The sequence below is a fragment of the Gopherus flavomarginatus genome, chromosome 21 (genome assembly GCF_025201925.1).
Source record: "Gopherus flavomarginatus isolate rGopFla2 chromosome 21, rGopFla2.mat.asm, whole genome shotgun sequence".
Lineage (NCBI taxonomy): Eukaryota > Metazoa > Chordata > Testudines > Testudinidae > Gopherus > Gopherus flavomarginatus.
In genome coordinates, this window is record NC_066637.1 from 4,247,698 (window position 1) to 4,265,916 (window position 18,219).

The 18,219-nt window shown below is 41.4% G+C and overlaps 1 protein-coding gene across 3 annotated transcripts in view; it reads right to left on the bottom strand.

Moving 5' to 3' along the window:
• Positions 1–18,219, bottom strand: part of PRDM16 (PR/SET domain 16) — a 427,236-nt gene that overhangs the window by 57,906 nt on the left and 351,111 nt on the right. For all 3 annotated transcript variants that reach the window (XM_050931682.1, XM_050931681.1, XM_050931684.1), the window contains exon 4: positions 6,470–6,604. In XM_050931682.1, the coding sequence (XP_050787639.1) occupies positions 6,470–6,604 (135 nt within the window). The remainder of the gene's footprint in view (positions 1–6,469; positions 6,605–18,219) is intronic.

Genomic DNA, 18,219 nt, shown 5'->3' on the forward strand with positions numbered 1-18,219 from the left:
AGTGATGGCTGCTATTTATTTAAGCTTCAGCGTGGTGGCATTTTTCTACTTTTAAGAAAGGCACACATCACAGAACTGAGAAAACAGCTGCAGTGTTCAGCCAAAGATCAAAAAGCGCACCCACTAATTGCATCAGCGTGAAACAGAAGTGATGTACACAGTTTGAGACAATTTAAACAGAGAATTACTGCTGTAGTTTTTCTCTTTCTTGCAAGTAGTTAGTTATATTAGAAATTATGTGACCAACACTAAAAGTATTTCTAAGCGCTGTTGATCTAAAGATGCAGTCAGATGTATGTAAACTACACCACTCCAGTGTGTTTTTGCCTATCAGTATTGGGTAAGTACTTCAGGACTTTGCCCATATTGGGATGGTGTATTTTGCTTTTGCTTGGGTGTATATTGGCCCTGTAAGAATTAGCTTCAAAAACATCATGCTAAAATTTATATTTGGATAATTGGTTTAAAAATGGAACTGGAGGATAAAATGTTACAACTAGTGTCTTTGAAGAAGAGTAACAATTTACTTTAGAAGAAGTGAAGAAAATGTTCAGCAATCCACATGTTGCTCTTAATCACAAGTCTGTAAATCCAGAATAATTCTACTGCATTATTGGAGCTGTTCCTGCTTCACATGAGTGTCGAGAAGATCAGACCTCAGTCCGATGTATGCACAAATAAGAGTGAAAAGGACCATGTCCCAATCTAAACATGTCTTATTTTTGTCTGGATAGCAAATGGTTTTGATTAAAAGCTTGCCCTGGCTTTCATCAGCGCCATGATGTTTAGTTATTTTGTGGGTAATCTTTTATTACAGAGCTTTTGTTTCCTTTACATGTTTAAATAAAAAAGATTAATCTTTGCATGCCTACTGAATGGGTGTGGTCAAACCTTTCTCCATCGAGCCTGAGTTCCAGTCTATAGACAGGATGTGCACCATGCTGTACACAAGGAATTAACATTTACTTGTTTGTTGGGCAGAAATTGAAAATGTTCATTCTCTTCGAAAAGTCACATTCTGCTTGATGGTTTAGGGCTTGAGCCTATTAAGTTCTGAGCCACGTAAACTCTCATGAGATGGATACTGATGGTGCTCAGGACCTTGCAGAATCACACCCCAGAGGATTATTCACGGTTTATAGTGCATAAGAAAGAAGTGTGACCTCAGCTCTGATAATCTGATAAATGTATAACACCTGATAACGGGGAGGATTAATGCCAGCAAACCACTATGGCTCCAACCCTACAAATATATATGCATATGAGCAATGCTGCTCACATGCATAGAATTCCCCGTGGGCATAAGTATTGCAAGATCAAACCTTATCTGAATGTTAATTACTATTTTATTTACACTCAATTCTAATAAGTGTTAGCAAAAAAAGGCAGAGTGAAGAGTGAAATATGATTTTCCCCATCAGTATAAATGAGGTTCTAAGTATAGAGGCTTTAACTAGCCACAATATAATTTAAAATGTACTTGGAAGTCTAGAGGGTCTCTTCATTATTTTGCTCCTTATTACCCTAATGGTTCTGATGGGTAGGATTAGAAATTCCTAAACCTGGATTTTGTTGTCTAGTGAGTGTACAGTGACTAGTAACCTTAAATTGGCTAAAGTTCAAAATATAAAATGTTCTTCTCAGCCAAAAGACGACTTTGCCTTGTTGCCATGATTTGATCCTACCCCTCTTCAATTCAGTGGGAGCAGGAATTGGCTTATACTGTAGATACTTTCACATTAACTGAGATTGATACTTCAGCCCTGAGAGGTAGGTTTGTGATTTTTTTTCTTGTGTGTTACTTCTTCATTTCATATACCTGTTTTTTCCCCCCTAACATTAAAACAACTCAAGGTGCAAATCCTAGACCTATCTGTATGCATTGAAACTCTTCAGGCCAGACTATCAACTCGCAATTGTGCAAAACAGAGTCACATGTAGATAATGGCAATAGTTTAAATTTTTCCAAGAAAAGAAAATTGTGTTTGCATTTTGTTTTTAAGGTGGTGTGGAGAAGGGAAGGGGGGAAAGTAATAATATTAATCCAGCATGGACATGCTTACTGGTATTTCCCCCATGTAAATGTTAAAATTGATAATAATAATGATAATAAAGCCTACAAGGATTTCAATGAGCTGCTGATTATCCCAAATATTGTAAGGCCTATTGCTGCCCACAGATGTCATAATGAGCTGCTTGAGAAAAAAGTACATCCTGACCTCGATGTTGTTATGCCTATGATTTTTTCACATAAGTGTCTGAGCCTTCTGGTTATCAATCACCATTGTCTGCTGCACTTTGTACACTGGATCTTTTTATTCCTACCAGCTGGCTTGACCTAAAAGTCTTCATTGCTTCAGGAAAGAGGCTGGAGGAAGAAAACACTTTGAAATGCCTACCATCTAGTTACATTCTGGGGCCTTTTTATTTCCCTCTTCTTGAATAACCATTTTGCTATCTTTTTTGATGTATGTTTTAGTGAATTTATAATAAAGCAAGTACACAGGAAATGGCAAGAATGTAACAGAAGGTAGAGAAACCAGGTCTGGTGTGAGTGCAATACAGAAGTTCTTTCTAATCAGACTGCTACATAAATTGAAACTGTGCACAACCAAGAAGCTCCAGATGAAGGAAAAGAAATGCAATTAATTGGTCTTAAAATCAAATGCGATACCAATAATCATTTAGCCCTCTAGCTGTTGGCAAAATATATACATGTTGCTCTCAATCAAACCATTAACCTGGCATGCTTAGAAAAGGCCAGTAGTCTAAAGGTTAATATTTCAAACAGAAAAAAAAATGTACGTTAACATCAAATTGGCATATTTCTACTTTCTTTTATTTAGTCTAAAATATCTTTACAAGGAGCCCGAACTTGGAAGGTCCTCGTCCCACTCCAATGATTCCCCATGGTTGTTTGTATTTATTACACTGGTTAATTCAAAAATTGCAAATGGCTTTTTCAAATTCCTGGTAAAGGGCCTTTTTGGCAACAGCAGGTGTTACAGAAGTAGAGTTGCTTGAACAGACTGTTGGGCGCAACTACATTTCTTAAGGCAGGGAATGAATACGACTAACTGGAGACGGGGCTAGTAAGGTATAAGGCAGTGCCAGAAGGTATTAGACTGTGTATCCAATTGCACTGGAGCTGCTGAATCTATTGGGAGTCCCAAAGATATGACTTAGTGTAATAGGCTGAGCTCAGATAATCTGTGGGATGCACTAAAAGGAAATCAGGCCATTTGTAGCCTGCCTGGAGACCTGTATAATCTACACAGAACGAAGGACTGTAAAGGTCTAGGTTATAGGTAAGGGGAAACATAATGGCTCCTATGATATTTATCCTGTCACTCTCTGAAACTGAGATATGGAATTCAGCTCCATGTGCTATAAAATGCATAGACGATAAAGCAGCTTTTGATGTGAGGTGTGGAGTCGATGATAAATGTAAGGCTCTTGGTTATAAGGATCCTTGTTTCAAGAGGGTCCGTGATGAATAGCGGATGGGCATCACAGCAATCAGGAGTTCATTTTATATATGCAACCGAAGTTCAGATGCTTTTATCCAAAAGCTCATCCAGATCATGTTGGTCTAGGAATCAGGCTACAAATATTGAAGTATTTTGGCTTTCCCATTTCCACTCATCTCCAAAGTCAAGCTCTGTAGGAGCCTGTTATAATATGAATGAGAAAAAGTTTATGGAAATATTTCAAATTTCATCAAGTTTGGATTTGGACTGGGTCAAGCGTTGTGTGAAAAGTTCAGGTCAATTCTCATTTTATATGAACAGGCGTGTCCATCTCTATGTCAGACTCAGAGAAATATTTTGGCTTCCATTTCTACTAAAGAGATTCTTGTAATGTCTCCCTTAGTAACATGCATGTTAGAAATATATTCTCCATCATGTTCATCCTTTTATGCCTCCAAATGCCTATTGACAATGCTAGTAGTAATAATATTAGTACTGAACTTCTCATTGAGATGGGCCTGAATCAACACCCTGATCCTGAACTTTACTCAATCTGAAGTCTTATAAATCCCCAGATCTAATTGTTCCTTGTGTACCCATTTCAATTTTTTAATCTTCCCAGCGCTTTACAAAAAACTAGCTAATTAATCCTTGCAACACTCTGTCATCTGTCTAGGAGGGAAGATGACTGAGCTTCTGGGAATATCATTATAAAAATTATATTAATTCTTTGTAAATCTCCTCCCCAAGGAGAGCATGCTACAGACATCTCCACAACATGCCTATTAGGTTTCTATTCCTCTCTCAACAGTCTCCGAAACCATTCTCCCCTCCCCCACTTAAATACAGACAAAAATTTAGTTCACAGCTTGGGAGCAGACTTTCTATCCATCACTGTCAGTGTACAGCACGCACTTTCTACTGTTCGAACTGCAATGAACTACCAGCATTGATCTCCATTCATTCATTTATTTTTTAATCAAGAGAATTCAGGTTTCAGCTTGCTGTCAATGCTTTGTAGTTTTCCTCTACTAGAAAAGAGATGTGCAGGCCAGGAGATTCCCACCATTCCAATGTCCTGAAAAAGATCAGAGCTGCTGAATGGACATCCCACTCAGCCACTTGGATTCAGCCAAAGTGCTGGTGTTCTACAAATCTTGCTAAATTATCATGACTCTGGATTGGAGTATATAAGCCTCTGTCTTGGATTCCAAAAAAACATGGAGATAATCTGCTGATTGTAATTAAGTTCCTCTTGCAGCATTTGCAGAAAAAGTGGAAAGAAAAATGTGTGTCATTTTCTTGAGTCTCACACAAAGAAGAGATAACATCCCCATGAGGGCTCTATTACCAACACTCTCCAAGTCTGAATGGTGCCAGAGAAGGATAAAAATAAACAAAAGAAAACTGCAGCCATTGAAACTGGAAACATGATGTCTTGAAAACAAAATGACTCCAGCCTCATTTCCCCATCATTGTCATGTTGTCCTACATCATGCAACCTTATGGACAAACTTTTAAATTGAATAAAATCTGTTCAAGTCCCAGTGTAATAGCAATCTGCTACCAGAGACAGTCACTTCAGGAACAAACAAGCCCCCTTAAAAACTCTTACAAATTGATTCCTTTGGGATATTATTTGCTTGCGATGTGGCATAAAGCAACTGAGTTACTCAAACCACCTTAATTCCCTAAAGAGCTGACACAATGTGCAAAACATTTTTTGGGGGGGGGAAAACACTTAGGGCCTGATTCTCCACTGCCTTGTGCGGTCTTTATGACTGTGTAAAGTGTTACCAAAAAAGAAGGGTGGATTTTTACACCCATTTTGCACACATATAAAAAACTACGCAAGATACAGGACAGAGGAGAACCAGACTCACCATTTAGGAGCAGTTCTGTGTCTGTCTCTTATCAGACAGACAAACTGCCTATCTGGTTATTTGCTTCTTTCAGATTTTACTGGTGTGAATATCTGCATGTGCACTAAAAAAGGAACTTTGTTTCAGTTTATCTGCTCATACTGCATATTCCTCATGCAGAACCATAATACTTTCTCTGTGATGCCATCATCATCTCCACAGTAACCAAGTGTGATGTCAGAAACAGAATATTATGGCTAGTGTGTGTTAGTACGTGGGCAGCGGGGAATGGATGAGGGCAAGAGAATAAGCAGCTGATACAGAAAAAAAATTATATCAATGTTTGGATTTTTATCAATTGAAATTTTCAGAGTTGTATAAAAGTACGTGGGTGGACAGAAAATTAGTATTTAACGACAGTGGACATTAAGATTCAAGAAGTTAAAGCTTTATAAACCATTAAAACAAATCATCAACATCACATGTCAAAACATAAAACAGATCATGTTTTTACACTTCATTTACTAGTCTATTTGTAACAAGCCTAATTCAAAAGTCCAAATTGCTGGATTTTGACTCTAATCAGTTCTCAAGGAGCATTTTTCTGACTGTGCCTATCTGTACATTTCAATAATTATTGATGAAAATTTTTTTTTGTTGGTTTGTGTGTGTGCAGTGAAATTGACGTTTACTGATATTTACTGATAAAGATCTAATCTTTCTGTGCCTAAGTATATGTAGGGCATGGAGAGCTAGTTGACCTAAAATAAAATGTGAACCACATATTAGCTTAAAACTCAAAGAGCGTGGAGGAAAAATAGCAGGTGAAAGTCTGTTCCTGTCGTATGGCCCTAACTGCAGAAACACTACAAACCTCAGAAGAAAGCCTAAATTCATCTTGTTCAAGTTTGATTCCCAGACCAGAGGCGTTCAGAAAAGCATGCCGATTTAAGGGCTATTATCGCAACCAAACCTAGTAAATATATCCTCTGAATTTTCACATGGCGATGTTTTGCTTTTCTCCTAAATACAAAGCAAACCTGTATTTGTTCAAGTGATCAGTTGACTGTAGCAACCTGATAACTGCTAAAGCTACAAAAAAAAACATTATGATGGCTCAACTGAGCAGAAGCATACCTGGTCATTAATGGGACATACAGCTAGATTTTGTTCATCACAGGAACAGGCCACTCGGATGTATTTCAGCCAATTTCCAGCTCCAGTCTGATTAGCATCAGCACAGATTTTCTCATTTCCCAAGTCATCAGCGATCTGAAGAAGAAGAGAAGGTGGAAGAATATTTTTCACTTGAGATGAAATGATAAATATGGAAATCAACAAGTGAGAAATGTACTTTTATAATGATTTGCATTGCAGGGCCCCAAAACAATAAGTAAAGCTAGAGAAATAGCTTGTTAGTCTACATGACTAATGAAGATATACAAACAGAATAACATCAGCTGAATTACAAAGCTGCTTAAATCCCAGTCAAGAACCTCTATTGATTTAAGGGGCACATGATCACATCCCTAATGAGCAAGGAAAATAGAGCTACAGTATCCATATATCTATTATAACTAAACAGGCCACCTTTTCTGAACTGCTTTCTATTAACTATCTAGGTACTTACATGGCTCCATCTCCATGTAATCTGTTTCTATTATTAGGTTCAAAAAAGGAGCACAGTACTTACTACTGTAAACAAAAAGAGACATTCAATCCTGCAAGAACAAATCAGAACTATCTCCCCTCCCACCAACCCCTGTCACCTTTCCCCACTAGGTCCTAGTCTCAGTCTCCTTTCCAAGCCAGTCCCAGACTCCTTCACAACCCCTGTTCCCAGTTTTCCTCCACCTCCCTGTTCATAGTCCCAAATGACTCCCCCAGCTCCTGCAGGTCTATCTTCTGTCCTCTCTGTGTTGAAATCAGGTAGCTTCCTCCTCCATGCTGCCTAGCTCCAGGTCATTGTCGGCATAGGAGAGACAAACTTCTTGCTCTCAGTTGTGGTGCCTGGTTGTGGCCCCAGTTCTGGCCTGCAGCAGTCCAGCGCAGTAATTGCAAGGAAAGTCCTATTCAGCCCTACACAACTGGTGCCTCCCCATACTGCGGGCAGGGCCGGCTTTAGGAAGTGTGGGGCCCAATTCGAACATTTTCGGCGGGGCCCTGACAGGGATGACTTAAAAAAAAAAAAAAAAAAGCCATTCCCTATAAAAAGTTTGATTTCAGGGATGTGCCACAGTATGTATTTTTTGTATTAGTAGGGTTACCATACGTCTGTTTTTTCCCAGGAGGAATTTTTAAAATTTTAAAAATCCCAGATGGCGATTTAAGAACCAAAAAGCCTGACATGTCTGGGAAAATACGGCTGTATGTTAACCCTACCTAAAGTTCTTTTTTAAAAAAGATGGGCCTGAACTAGAAATGAGTTCTGTTTCACATGTGAGAGTCCCCGCCACTCCCTGGGGGTGTGTGCGCACATATGTGGGTCCCAGCTGCTCCCTGCCCCCCTCATTGAACCAGGTGCGCAAGGTTACTGCCCTGGGAACTGCAGGGCACCAGTGGACATGGGGCTGGCTGGAGGCAGAGCAAGGGGTGCGGGGCTGGCTGGAGACAGGGGGATGTGGGGTGGGGTGGGCTGGGCTGGCTGGCTTCAGGCAGGGCCGCAGGGGGTGCGGCAGGGGTTGGCAGGGCTGGAAACAGAGGAGTGTGAGACTGGCTGGCTTCAGGCAGGGGGGTGCGGCAGGGGTTGGTTGGAGACAGGGCAGGGGGTGTGGAGCTGGTGCAGGCAGGGCAGGTGTGGGCAGGACAGGGGGTGCGGCAAGAGCTGGCGGGAGATGGGTTGGCTGCAGGCAGGGGCTGGCTGGAGACAGAGCATTGGGTGCAAGGCTGACTGGAGAGGGGCTGGCCGCAGGCAGGACAGGGGGTGGGGGCAGAGGGTGCAGCAGGGGCTGGATGCAGGCAGGAGGTGCGGGTACAGGGGGTACAGCCCACCTTGTACGGTGAATGCCCCCTCCACCTCCCTTCCCCACCGGGGTAGCAGCAGCAGCCCAGGGCTTGGGGGCTACTTAAAGGGCCCAAGGCTTCCCTGCTTCCACTGCCCTGGTCCTGTAAATAGCCACAGAAGCCCTGGGGAAGCGACGGGGCTCCCGTGGCTATTTAAAGGACCGGGGCAGCAGAGGCAGCTGGAGCCCCAGGTCCTTTAAATTGCCCCCTGGGGAAGCCAGGCCACCCCAGTACAGTACACAGGTTCTTGATTGTACAGTGTACTGGGGCTTGAGCACGGGGCCCTCTTAGGGGTGGGACCTGATTCAGGGGAATTGGTTGAATTGGCCTAAAGCCGGCCCTGACTGCAGGGTGGGGGGATGCACAATCTAAAGGGGAGAAGACATGATTGTCCCACATGTCCTCTGCCCACTGACCCACCCCCCTGGGGGCTGCTGCACTCTCCACGCCCTGTGTTACTTGTGTGGGGGGGGGTGGGGTGGGTTGGGTCGGTCCATCTCTGCCTGCACCTCCCCCTGGTGCGTTCAGCTGCTCTCCCCAGCAGCCAGGCAGGGAGTGGGATGGAGCCACTTCTGCTTGAGACAGCCTGGCTGGGTGGCAGCAGCCGCCTGCTCCCTGCCTGGGCTTGGCTGCTGGGGACAGGGGCTGAGGAAGCCAGAGCCTCCTCTCCCCTCCAGCATGTTCTGGCTCACTCGCCCAATGTGACCGACAGCTGGGGTGGCAGATTTTCATGCAAAATGTAAAAGGCACATCCCTGACTCAAAGACCACCACTGTCTTACCAAATTTCAAGTTTCTGCTTCAAAGTCGAGGATGTCAGAGCTTTAGGAAAGGTCATCAATTTTATTTTTTTAAAGGCAAAACAACATATTTTTCTTCCCTGGCCTCATTCTTGGAAATGGCTGACCTGTCTGAGGCTGAAATTTTCAGAAAACATTCAGCCTCAGCCAGACGCCCAATATGAAAAATTTCAGCCCAAATGGTTGTAGTTATAAGCAACTAAAAAAAGGGTCCCAATAATGGGAAATATCAGGCAAGCTTAAAAGTAGTGTGGTACTACCATCCCTGCTTGTAATAAGGAACACATGATCATCCATGTAGCTACTCTCTCTCTGGATCACTGTACAGCCTCCCCTCGGAAACTCCACTCCAGCCCAGCTTCCTGAAATAATTGTAAAGAAAAAGTACACACATCCTCGCAGGCTCTAAATATTAATCTAATTTCCTACAACAGGATACAGAAACTGAGATCTCCAGTTTAACTGGGTCCTAGACCATAAAGGGCCTTACAGATTGTAACCATAGAGAGGCAAACAGTTCAGAGCGAGAAGCACTGGGGTTTCAAACATTCAGACCAGCATGGCACCTTCAACAGATGAGCTGCTGCATTTTGCACTAGCTGAAGCATCTGGATGGACTTCAAGTGTTGCGCTAAGTAGAATGAACTGAAATAAACTAGCCTTGAGGTTACAAAGGTGTGAACTACTTTGGCAGGGTCTGCCTCACAGAAGAATATTCACAGATGCTGGTCCAGCCACATACAATGTTTCCACAGTGAAAGTCTGAAACTAACTGTCAAAAAATGATAATTAACCCTTAGCCTACCAGAAAGTGCCATGACTGGTTAGATTAATGCTTATATATCAAAGTAACGAGTAATCTGACAAAAGATTTATATTAAAAGAAAAGAGGTAAAATGAGGATAACTCAAATAGAAAAGCTTCAAAAGTTTAGAAAGTTTTTTTAAAAAGAAGCAGTTCCCCTGGGAAAGGAGAGCATTTGTCAACATGGACCCAACTTGTCCTAACTGCAATAATAAAAATACTCTGGGTAACAAAATCACAATGTATGTTTGATGTTCAGCTGCTGAATTAAACACTGTGCAGAAGCTTGAAGGTAATTAGCACATCAAGTAGCATCCGGCAGCATCCCCCAATCTTCACAACATTGTCAAGGTGGATTGTACATTCTAGTAGTATGGTGACCAGATGTCCTGATTTTACAGGAACAGTCCCGATTTTTGGGTCTTTTCCTTACATAGGCTCCTATTACCCCCCACCCCCAACCCAATTTTTCACATTTGCTGTCTGGTCACCCTATCTACTAATGACAATATGAATAAGGTCAAACGCTGAAGAGATACTGTCAAACAAGACCGCAAGGACTACAAGCATGATCTAAATTATAAGCTTTCTTTTTGCACTCTCTGAGGGCTGGGGAAAAAGACTTCAGTGAGTGCTGGTCGAACCCAGAACTCAGCTCAAATTTACTGAAAGACTCAATTCATGAACCATTGAGACCTTGTGTTTCAGAATGAAGCCTAGCCTGGCTAGAAATCACATGAAGCTCACTGGTTTGAGCTTTCAAGCCCAAATTGAAACTCTGGGGGCGTGAAATCTCATGAACCAAAACCGGAAAAAATATTTATGCAAAACTCTGAGAACTGAAACCCTTGTTTTTCACACACTCCTCAAACCTGTAAATAAACTGAGGTGACATGAACAGCGGCCCAGCAACAACACCGAACTATGTTCCGTCCAATACTTTCCTATATCACAATGTGTGTTTCTCTGGTTTTGATCAGGACAGTGAGAATAAAAATAGCTTCCTGTTGCAGGGTGAGAGAGTTGGCAGATACAGGGCCTGTGCACGGGGTTGGTAGGCAGGCCATTCGTCCTGTTTTAAACTGGAGAGTTTTGCTTTTCTAAGCTTTTGCTTTTGTCCTGCGGCTGGTACTGAGACAAAACTGGACAAGGTTTTGTCCAGTATGAGATGGGAGATGCCATTTTGAAAAGTGTATTGCTCTGCCCCCGCTGGGATGGCTCACGCTGGTGGGGGCAGTCCCTCACGCTTCCTGGAAGCACCGGGACTTCTAGTATTCTGGAAATGCCTGTGTGGTCACCTTCGTGGTGTGGCAGTTTTGTTAGAAATGAATATGGTTTATGAGCATACAGCAAACACAGCTGAAAAGGAGGAAAATTATTGTTACCACTTCTCTTTAATGGAGACTCTGTCTATCCACACACTCAAGGCTTGCCTACAAGGTGCATTAGTCCACGCTAGAGGGACATGAATTCTAATGCATGCTAGCGTGTTGTGCACTCAGTGGCCTGGGTGGAGCCTGCTGGCATGCACTAAAAGTTCCCTAGTGCTCATTAATGTGGGACTGTTCAAAATGGGACTACAGGAACATGCACTAGGGAACTTTTAACGTGTACCAGCAGGGTCCACATGGGCCAGTTACTGCACAACAGAATTTATACATCTCTAGTATGAACTAATGCATGGTGTAGACAAGCCCCCAGACTGCATTGGAAGAATCACCTGTGACTAAGGCACTGGACTGGGATTCTGTAGATCCAGGATCAATTTCTGGCTCTGTCATTGTCTTCCTATGTAACCTTAATCTCTTACTTTGGGTGTGTCCAGTGCCTTACCCAATAAGGCCTTGATCCTAGTTGGGCCCTGTACACATTGCCATAATATAAATAAGGAGCATTAAGGAGCTAAATGTACTCAAGAATACCTTCCATATTCAGAGGTAGGACTTTCACTAACACCTTTAGTTTGGCTGTAGGTATGGTAGCAGCCTGGAGTCATTTAAGAGTGCTACATTTCATGTGTGCTACATTTTGGTGCAACAGAGAAAGCTGAGTCTGAATTTCCTTCCTTTGCTGCGGGGGGATATTGCCCCTCATAGTTGTTTAAACAGAAAGAGTTCATAAGTGTTGGGTACAAAGCAAGTTTAACAGGCATGGATAGTAATTAACTAATTTGTTTTAAAACAGCTAACCCAATTAATTTTATTTAGAAGTCAACGTGGCCTCCAGTTTTTTTCAAGGAGCAACTTTTCTCTAGTAAATAATTGTATTAGCAATTTTTTCTATGCCTACAATTAATAGGAGGTGAAAATGTTAGTAGTTATAGGTTTAACTGAAGGCATAAAGAGGTAGTTAGTTGTGTAATTACTATACTTGCCTGCAATTTAGTGTGGATGCAAAAATGACACAGCAGACCACCACACACACACACACACACACACACACACACACACACACACACACACACACACACACACACACACACACACACACACACACACACACACAAGGCTAGTTGTGTAAATCTGACATTTAAACACTAGTTTTTGCATTAAGATACCAGTATTTGCCAAAATTTACCCTACAGTTTTCCCTTATATATGGAAGAGAAATAACTGCAATATCTCAGATCCCATTTATTGGCAAAGGTTGACTTTTTGATGTAAATATTTCAACCCTTCTGTATTTGTCTGACAAGCTTCAAATGCCCCACGCTGTGAATTGCCTAAAAAGGATGATGTTCTCACAACAGTAAGATAGGCAGAACCAACTGCTTACTGAAATAAAGTACTGTACTTCACAGCCAACTCCATGGTGTATGCATTCTTAACTAAATCCAGTACACTGTGGCTAACACCTCAAAAGATATCAATTACAAACACCCACATCCTTTTTTGATGCAGTATAGGAAAAAAATTGATTAAAAAAATTGGCAAGTAGTCCCCCACTACCTGAGCAGTGTACTGGTTTTTTTGTGTCAAACACACATGTAGAGAGAGATGTTTAAAATACCCCCTAAAAGCACACCTAATTTTCTGTCTGTTTATGTTGAAAGACGATCAGAAAGTTAGTGCTTGCTACTTTGTAGCATCAACTGTTTCCAAATCAGTTAAAGACATTGCCCGACATTTTTAAAAGTGATTATTGATTTTGGATGGACTAGGCAGCAATTCTATCTGCGTGTCATGTTAAATTGTTATGAATTGTATTACAGTAGTATCTGGAGCTCCCAACCAAGATCAAGGCCACTTTGTGCTAGGCATTGTATAGACACATAGTGAGAGACAATCCATGCCCCAGAGAACTCACAATCGAAATAGAAAAGACAGACAGAGTGGGAAGATTGAAGTATTCCTATCTGTATTTTAAAGATGTAGAATTGTGGTACGCAGAGATTAAGCAACAGGCAGTCTGTGGGAGGGCCAGGAATTGAATTCAGCTCTCTCTTTAACCATAAGACCACCCTTCCTCTCCAAATGGCATGGGCTTTTACTTATCGATATTGGCAAACACTTCACAAATTTACAAAGCACAAGTGCCCCAAGAGGTCCCTTTTTATCTGAGCAGCCTCAGGGATTGCTTGATGGTCCAGCCTTAGGTGTCTTGTATTGTATATTCAGCAGCAGCAAATGGAATGATACAGAAAAACGTAAAAGCTGCATCTGTACTTAACAAGTGAATCTGAAATAACTGAGCTGAAATGTAACAGACCAAATTCTGCCTTTTGTTTTACACTCTAACAACCTCTTTTATGCCAGTGAAGTTGCACAGGTATGCTTGAGAGGGAATCTGGCCCACAGTTAACTGAATTAATCAGCTCTCTCTGTAAAAATCATATGTGACTAGAAATTGATAAATCTTTCACAAAAGGTGAAAAGTGATAATTTATGGATATTTCACTCAGTGTCAGGACTACATTAACTTCATTCTTCCTTGCATATCTTACTATCCAAAACAGTATACCACTGCCCACAAAGCAGAGCTATTAGGGAAAGAGGAACATATGTCTTGACTATACCCAGGTTTACCTCTCTCTTAAATTAGAGCATAAGCTCTTCAAAGCAAGGACCATGACTTTGTATGTGCTGTAGCTCACTTAGCACAAAAAGGCTTTGATCCAGATTAAGGACTTTGGGCTGTACTGTAACATTAATCAGAATAAATAAAAATACGTATGATCCCTCTGCAATCTCTCTCTCTGATCAACTTCCCAGTTCTTCTTGTCTATCCATTTTATTGTCATGGATTTCCCCACTGCTTTCTTAGACTCAACAAATCAAAAATTGAATTTACCTTTTCTTTCCATGACTTCTCTCACCCATTTCTCTATCACATTTGACAGCTCCACTATTCTCTTCATCATTCTATTACCAAGCCTGGGGTTAAGCAACACTTCTTCATTTCTTTCTCTCTTCACGTCCAAATTGTGTCACTTCTTCTGCTATAATCCACCCCTTCCTCTCTGTCCACGCTGCCAGGGCCATGGCTTGATCTCTCTTGGACTATTGTTAGTTTCTCTGCCTCCAGCTTTCCTGTCTCTCACCTCTTTAGTCTCTTCAGTTAAAACAACCCTTCAATGCTCCTGACTTCAGGTGTGTTTGTATCAGGGGTTTTGGAAAGGCCCATTACAGAGAGATGAATTTTGGAGCCAGGTCTAAAGTTCTGACCACCTTTGATTCAGACACATTTTTATCTCGCCAAAAGGAAACTGTTGTCATGTTCCAGGGCTCACTTTGCAGCTTCCTCTGCTTTCTGCTGAACAGCATTCAGGGTCTGAATCCAAAGGGCTCATTGATCTGGCAAAGACTCTGGCTTGTAATTTATTAACATCAGAAATGCTGAGTTATGAAGCTAAAGTTATGGAAAAATTCTCTTAAACACTTACAATTTTTTTTTGCACATCATTTGAGGTTTCCTGCTTCTCTAATTTGTGGGCTCTCCATTGGGTTGTTTCTTTCACAGTTTAATGGGCAGAGTCCAACATTTGGCTTTAGCAGAGGTGTGCCATATGGACTGGAATGCTTGCGGATCTGCCGTCAGTTCGCCTAATGGATTCCCAGCGCGCATGAAGAAATGAAGCGCCCATGAGTTTGCCATCAATGACCCAGCGTCTTGTTGCTATAACACCACTCCCCAGAAGCTGAGAGTGCAATAAACCTTCTCATCCCATAGTTGCAGGATCGGCCTTTGACAGTTTGGCAGATGTACGAATTTTATTTGGCAGGAGTGAGGGAGGTTTTTTTTCTTTAATGACCCACAAGCAGATTTAGAGCAATAAACTGTTGCCATAAGGTTTTGTTGTGTTTTTTTAAAAATAAGGAAAAAATGGCTACAATTTATGACTTTTAAAAGTAACTGAAACAGAAAGTCCATTCTTGCAACAAAATGAAGAGGAAAAAAAATTGTCCAGAGAAACACCTCTGTCAATGTGTAGACACGAAGCCCAGATGAACTCATAAATTCAGTGCTCTACCTGCAATTAACCAGGCTTCCTGGTGATCTGACAAAGAGTTAATAAGAAATGTGTCAGACAAAACCAGGTCATAGTACTGAAAAGTCAACGGGAGATGCAACAGAACCAGCCCTGCTCACTGGCTCCCCACTAGCTTGGAGTCACAGGAAGAGCTTTGAGGGATACTGACACAGAACTACTTTATAAAGCATAAAGTACAATGTCTGGCCCAAATTTAAGTCCCGCCTACATGACCGAGAGGCGCCTCCCCATCAGAATATGAGTGCCATCTGATAAAGATAACACGGACTGGAGGAACGGTGATTTCTTCAGGAGCCAGGACTTTTGCACAGTTGATGGATCTGCCACAGACTTCTTACCTGACCTTGGACAAGATGCTTAGGCTCTCATCCTGCAAATATTTGTGTCTATACATAACTTTACTAATGTGAGTGGCCTAATTGATTTCAAAGGGACCACTCATGTGAGGCAAGTTATGTGTTTGATTAAATGATTGCACTAATCCCTCTGTGCCTGAATTTCCGCAGTTGTATTGGGGTAGCTACTATTCTCAGGCACATCATTAAGATTTGTAACACACTTCAGATCTTTAGGTTGTGGGAGATACTGCAGAACTAAAAATTACTATTATCTATAACAAAAAATAGCATCTCCAGTAGCTTGGAAAGCTCCGAATATGTGAAGCAAAAAGAAACCCTTGCAAGACGTCTTTCCTTGGAAACAAATATGTTAAGGGAAACTATTGAGACTGGGTTGAAAAAATGCATCCATGGACCAACCCAGTTAGAAGTTTCTATTCTCAAACACAGGGTTTGTGTCTTATGGTGACCTTCATGGCTGCTGGGCAGCTTTATTCCCATGAAGAGATCTAGTGATGACAACAAACAGCTATGAGGGATGGGAAATAAACAAGTTCAGATTTAAAAAAAGGAAAAAAAAATAAGGATTGGTCTTAAACTTTCACTACAACCAAACTCAGAGCTGAAATGAAAATGTTTTGTCAAGTTATGTTTCTATTTCTAGATAATATTCACCTCTACATTATCTGGTTTCAGCAAGGCCAGGAAGCAAAATACCAGTGTCCTGCAAGAAAGACTATTCTGGTGATTTATTTCACTTATTTTTTCAAAGGGGAAGGACAAGACACCCTCTCCTCCAAGCCCCACCTCACATAACCAAGCCCAAAGACTACTAGAAATCCCATGAAAACAGCTAGTTCTTTCAAAATGTCTTGCTCAATTTCTAGACAAAGAGAATTTGGATAAGTACAGCCAAACTTTGGAAATGTCTTTGAATTTCTTGTCTCCTATCTGAATCAAACCTTCTAGCCTTTTGAAGGTCTGCCCATTATTAATTGCTGTTCTGTTATGTACCAACAGAGAACTGCCAGTGAATATGTCCAATGTATAAGCTGGCTTTGGGTGGGGATAGAGAGCCTGAGAAATTGCAGTGTCCTTATAAAAATTATTCTATTACATGGATGTGTCTTTCAAGCACAGCAGATTGATTCCAGCTGAGTGTACATTAGACCTGACTGTAAATACAAAATCTCACCAGAGAGAGCAACAGCAGCAATAATAATATAGCATACTTGTCTCCAGAGCTCACTAAACAGGATTTCCATGTAAGCATCTTCCTTCTCTAGAAAGCAACCAGACCCAGCATGTACTAGAAGGTTTAAGAGAACTCACACTTGATCTACGGAACAGGGCAACCTCTGTGCAAAGGGATAAGGATGAGAAATTCAAACCTTATGATAAAAATCAACAACTGTTCTGCTTTTCTTCTCCCGTAAAAAGATCCCTGCTTATTTTCTTGCTTTAAAGGTGCAGGTTCATTACACAGAAGCCAACTCTAAATAATACAGTATGTCGAAAGAGGTGCCACTCATGCTAATTACTGTCGACGCATGTAATCTTTTCTCCTCTCTTTCTCTTTCCCTGCCTCCTCCCCCACAACCTCACTCTCCTTGAGAGGGAAAGGCTAAACTTTCACAGCAACAGCTAATCATCATGCAGAAAACCAGAAAGTAAAAATGTCAAAACAGAAGAAGAGTTTCAAGCTGATGGCAAGCATTTATCTCAACAAAAGCTCGTGTTCCACCAGTAACGTAATTCATACCACACTGATTTAAATTAAACAGTAGGCTGTAAAAAATAATGTTCGAATCAGATCACAGATGTTGTACACACAAGTCAGAAATGGGATTGGCTGATTCTTTACAACACACACACACACACACACACACCAAACTTTGAAACTTTCTTCCCAAGAAAGAGCTCAGAACATATTTTTTTCAAAGTGCATTTTGCTTTATCAAAAACCAGGACAACACAAAAGCAATAGTCTGCTATATTTTAATATTAATCATTCATCAATGTCTAGAGCCTTGTGGATGGAAAAAGAGGCACATACTTAAAACAGAAGCGCTTGACATGGTAAACAAAAGATGCTGAATATTTGTAGGTACACTGAGATTTAGACTTTCATGCAATCTAATTCCAGTCTGACTGGGGAGGTTGAGGGTGTCTATGTGTAACAGAAGCATGCAGAACAGCACAAGTGTTTTTCTAATGCTGTTCGAAAGGATTGAATGTGGCATGATTTGGGTAGGACTGGCTTGCTATCATTTAAAAATGGCGATATAGTACTGAACCGTCTCTTTCTAATGAAACCATGTCAACTAGCCAAATCACTGTTTCCATATGACAGATGGGTAAACTGAAGAGAGAGACAGCCTAAGAGACTTGCTCAAGGTGATGCAACAAGTCAGTGTTTTCTGACTTCTGGTCCAGGGAACTCCTTTCTGGA